This window comes from Sander lucioperca, chromosome 14 (genome assembly GCF_008315115.2).
Source record: "Sander lucioperca isolate FBNREF2018 chromosome 14, SLUC_FBN_1.2, whole genome shotgun sequence".
In the NCBI taxonomy this organism is placed as follows: domain Eukaryota; kingdom Metazoa; phylum Chordata; class Actinopteri; order Perciformes; family Percidae; genus Sander; species Sander lucioperca.
The window spans coordinates 23,739,005-23,744,004 of record NC_050186.1 but is presented as its reverse complement, the minus strand read 5'-3'; the positions used below and the strand labels follow the sequence as shown (position 1 = coordinate 23,744,004).

General features: G+C 44.5%; 1 protein-coding gene across 1 annotated transcript in view; it reads right to left on the bottom strand.

The window, feature by feature from the left end:
- LOC116041841 (BTB/POZ domain-containing protein KCTD9-like) overlaps window positions 1–5,000 on the bottom strand; it is a 14,129-nt gene that overhangs the window by 3,336 nt on the left and 5,793 nt on the right. Inside the window, exons 7-9 of the mRNA XM_031287908.2 lie at window positions 4,688–4,755; window positions 3,619–3,714; window positions 915–1,064 (exon numbers count right to left, since the gene is read on the bottom strand). Coding sequence (XP_031143768.1) covers window positions 915–1,064; window positions 3,619–3,714; window positions 4,688–4,755 — 314 coding nt within the window. The remainder of the gene's footprint in view (window positions 1–914; window positions 1,065–3,618; window positions 3,715–4,687; window positions 4,756–5,000) is intronic.

Genomic DNA, 5,000 nt, shown 5'->3' with positions numbered 1-5,000 from the left:
CTACAGCATAGCTCTTCCGCCGTCCGTCATGGCGTTCATAATTCGCACGAGTGGAGCGTGACGTCACGTGCAAAGGGTCAGTAGAAGGTTCTGCAGAGCTGAAGTTAAGGAGTTTGTGGACAAAACCGTTACCGTTTGAGGAAGTCTGGATCGAGGGAAGTACATTTCCAGGATAAAGCCTGACATCTGGCACGTGATGTTTGATCTCTCTCTGTGTGTCGCCGTTCTCAAACTCCGTTCACTTCAGGAAGCAACAACAAAAACTCCGAGCTAGCGAGCTGCACGCTGAGTTGTGAAGAATATTTGGATGGTGCAACAAGTCAGACCTGCTCGGTTCTTTCAGGGAATGATTGTAAAGATTTACTAAGAATATGTTTAGGTAATTTCCTCTCTAACTGGGACGTTATAGGACTGATTGGTGGGATTGCTGTGGATGAAGTACACACAGAGATACACTGGTAAGAGATAATGAGGTTTAACCATGTATCAGCTAATTTAAATATCTCATGTTGCTGTATTGTGTCAACAGTTAACTTCATTTAATATTGTATGTGGAGTTTTCTTTTGCGGGGTGCAAATGTTCCAGCAAAACAAGTTCCTTCCTGAGACTATTTAGCAGAGCCAGCGTTGCTGCGTCTGAGCTTAGCGCCGCCCAAGACTGTTGGGATTGGTTTACAGAAATGCAGACAACCCAGTGTGTTTTTCTCCTATCCCAGAATTGACGTGCTTGTGGCGATGCAAGACTGTTTAATACTAGATAGATTCTTTTTAATGTTGTTGTTGTTTCTCGAAGCGAAGGGATTTTGAGAACGGCAACACGCGGAGAACGGAAAGGTGATGCCAAGCTGTATACTGGAAATGTACATCCGTTGACGCAGACTCGGTATGAAATAAAAAGCCCAAACCCCGCTCACATCGAGGCAGGCCATGGACAGGTCTGCTCTCTCCAGGTTGGCCCCGCTCAGGTTAGCGTGGGCCAGGTTGGCTCCTCTCAGGTTGGCCATCTTGAAGTTGATGTAGCGCAGATCCAGGCGAGATAGATCGGCCCCGTTAAAGTTCAGACCCTGTCAAACACACGAGAGAGTCTGAGCGATGAGACAATCCCAAACCGGGCTAGGCAACAACAACAGAGAGTTCAAAGGTTGTATGGACGTTTGTGACTAGACAGTCCCTCCAGAAAAACGCCATTATGCGATCGCATAATTCAATGTGTGTGTGTCTATCGCGATATATCGCAACCTTTCGCGATGTGTGTATTGCGCCAGTTGATATTGCGACGATAAAAAAACGATATATTGTGCATCCCTAATACAGAGTAACGATCCAGGACCAGTGCACTAAAAACTATATATTAGGGCTGACAATGGATTGACATTTTTAATCGTGATTAATCGCATGATTGTCCATAGTTAACTTGTGATAATTGCAAATGAAAACCCATTTTGGATCTGTTCTAAATGTCCCTATCTTTTATCTAGTTTGACAGTCAGTCAAACCGGCAAAAGCCAACAGATAAACTACTTTAAAAGTACATTTTCTTCTCTTTCTTCTTCTAAATTACGTGGCATCGAGTCACTGTATTTCAGTGGTGTAGTCTAATGTATTGTCGTGGGTATATACGGTACTGTATATTGGCCTACATATACAGTATGGGCCAGAATCGACCTTTGGGGAAGGGGGGCATATCATAGTGGGGGGGTCTGGCTGTCCTCTCCCCAGCGTTATTTTGAGCATCAAAGACTTCCATTTCCTGCATTCAGTTAACTTTTATGCACCAATTGACAGTGGAAATACCTTTATTTAGCATATGCGAAGACAAAAAACACAGATGACAATTCAAAATATATCAAAGACATAATGGAAAGTATGTTGGGTGTGTGGGTCATTGGGCGTTTTTAAGTGGGTATAAGGAAATCCTGGAGCTTTCTTAGTGGGTATACTGCGTATACCTGCGTATCACGTAGACTACACCAGTGGTGCATTTCCTTGTGGACTTGCCAGTACAGATCCCAGCATTTTAGGCAGTACCAGATGCATTTCCTTTCGTTCCTCTGGTTTTGGTATCGCTACGCCACTATTTGTGACTTGGGTGTGTGACGGCCCCTGTGTGATCTGGCGGAGCCTCTCTGTAGGAGTGATACCTCTCTGTAGGAGCGATACCTCTCTTTAGGAGCGATACCTCTCCGTAGGAGCGATACCTCTCGATACCTCTCTTTAGGAGCGATACCTCTCTGTAGGAGCGATACCTCTCTTTAGGAGCGATACCTCTCCGTAGGAGCGATACCTCTCGATACCTCTCTGTAGGAGCGATACCTCCCTGTAGGAGCGATACCTCTCTGTAGGAGCGATACCTCTCTGTAGGAGCGATACCTCCCTGTAGGAGCGATACCTCTCTGTAGGAGCGATACCTCCCTGTAGGAGCGATTCCTCTCTGTAGGAACGATACCTCTCTGTAGGAGCGATACCTCCCTGTAGGAGCGATACCTCTCTGTAGGAGCAATACCTCCCTGTAGGAGCGATACCTCTCTGTAGGAGCGATACCTCCCTGTAGGAGCGATACCTCTCTGTAGGAGCAATACCTCCCTGTAGGAGCGATACCTCTCTGGTCTTACCCATCTTTGTTTGAGTTGATTGCAGATCTGGTGCACCTGGGAGCTGTGAGCTGATAAAGCTCCACCTGGTCAGACTACAGGCTCTCTCTTCACTGCAGTCCAGACATCAACCATGGCCTGATCACCCTGCCTGCCACATCTTGTTTTGACGTTATTTAAGTTACAGAGACACACTTTGCACATTACAAAAGATATGTTTAGTTTATTCTTTTGTTAAATAAATCACTTTTGATAATTACGATGCCTTGCTCCCTCTTTTGTCATGGCTGTTGGTACACGATCCGTTCTGCACATGCGCAAAATGTTCGCGCATGCGCTGTTGTACGAGGATTTACGACACTGCACGATCTGTTTCACGCTTCTTTAACGCTAGTTTAGCTAACAGCTAATTCGGCTAACTGCTAGCTGACTGTAGCGGTCTGCCGTTAGCCTCCACAGGCAAGCTAACGTTAGCTTAACTAACAGCTAATTCGGCTAACTGCTAGCTGAGACAGCATGTAATAACTTTAAAAGACCCTCAAAATAAAATGTGAAAATAACCGTTAACATATATAACAGCTGTTACGTCAGTTCTACTTTACTTGTGCTCATTTAAAATACAATCACTCAATACTTGTCTTTATTGTTATTACTGTGAAGTCTTAATTTAATTTAGCTGTAGCTGCTTTTCCCATTACGTTTGAGTTAACGTTATTTTAGACTGAATATAGCTGTCAGCTAGCGGTTAGCCGAATTAGCTGTTAGCTAAACTAACGTTAGCTTCCCGGTGGAGGCTAGCCATAGGCTAGCGTGGAACAGATCGTGCAGGTCGTATCCTCGGTAAAACAGTATTATCTTGCGCATGCACAGGACGGATCGTGCAGGCAGAACGGATCGTGTACCGACAATGGCCCTTGAGCCAGGTTATCCCCATTTTGTCATAACCTAAGACCAGAGAGGTATCACTCCTACAGAGAGGCCCCACCAGATCACACAGGGGCCGTCACAGGTGTTTGTATGCGTCTACCTGACACCGGAGCTCTGACTTGGTCGTCGTGGCCAGCAGGTATCTGATGAACTCTTTGCGGCTCAGAGAAGAATGGTCATCGGGGGGCTGAGAGGACTGAACAAGAGAGAAAAAATACACTTCATTCTTCTGCTAAATGTGTGATCTACACCAGTGGTTCTCAAATGGGGGTACGTGTCCCCCTAGGGGTACTTTGGAGGACTGCAGGGGGTACGTGAGATATTTAACAAAATGTTTAATAGTTACAAGGCTGTTGTCCAGAACATTGTTCCTCTTTATAGAGACTTTCCTACCAAAAATGTGACATTTGTGTCACCTTCTTTGGCCCTAATCTTGCCTTCCATCCTTCTACTTTTTCAAAGTTATGTGACTGTTTTTGATACTATTTTCGACCTATTCTTGCCTTCCTTCCTTCCTTATTTTTACCATCTTTTTCCAAGGTTTTATCTTGTTTACAGTTATCTCCTTCTCTCATCAGCATTTAAATGTTTTCCACAATAAGTGACAAAATAACACCAACATGTTCCTATTTACATGTTGTGATTTGTAGAGTCACAGCGTGTACAAAAAACAACGTAACATGAGACACAGCCATCTTCTAACTGTAAACAAACCGGGAACTATATTCTCAGACAGGCTTGCTGCAAAGCAAATCATTCCGCCCAAGTACTGTATTCTTCCGCCTGAGAATGTAGTTCCCGGTTTGTTTACGGTTAGAAGATGGCTGTGTCTCATGTTACGTTGTTTTTTGTACACCCTGTGACTCTACAAATCACAACATGTAAATAGGAACATGGTGCCGTTATTTTGTCACTTATTGGGAGCAGTAAGCTAGCTGGAACCATTCACCTGCATGTACTGTGACGGGCTGCTGCCTCTGGAGCCGTCAGACAGCGTTACAGCACCCACGGAGATGAGAAGGGTATGTATGGACTTGTCTAACGCTTGGGGTTACGGTGAATAAGCTAAATTCCCAATAAGTCGGCGTGTTCCTTTAAAGAAACAATTCAAAAGGGGTACATTATTGAAAAAAGTTTGAGAACCACTGATCTACACAACACTCACACACCTTTATGAGGGTCTCCAGCTGCTCAGCCAGCTGTTCAATACCAAAGAAGCGAGCCTCTTCCAGCACACCTGCAGCGGAGAGACTCGGGATTAGAAAGTCCTGTAATCTGTAAACTATCAGCAGAGTTTCTGCAGGTTTCACCAAGTCAAATTTAAGACCTTTTTAAGACCATTATGTATGACATTTAAGACTTTTATCACAACAACTCAGCCCTAAATTGGCTTTGCTAAACTTTCTAAAGCACTTTCCCCAAAGCTGAAGAATAAAATATGTTTTATGTCTGTGGCACAACCAGAGAGAGACTGGCGCCAAT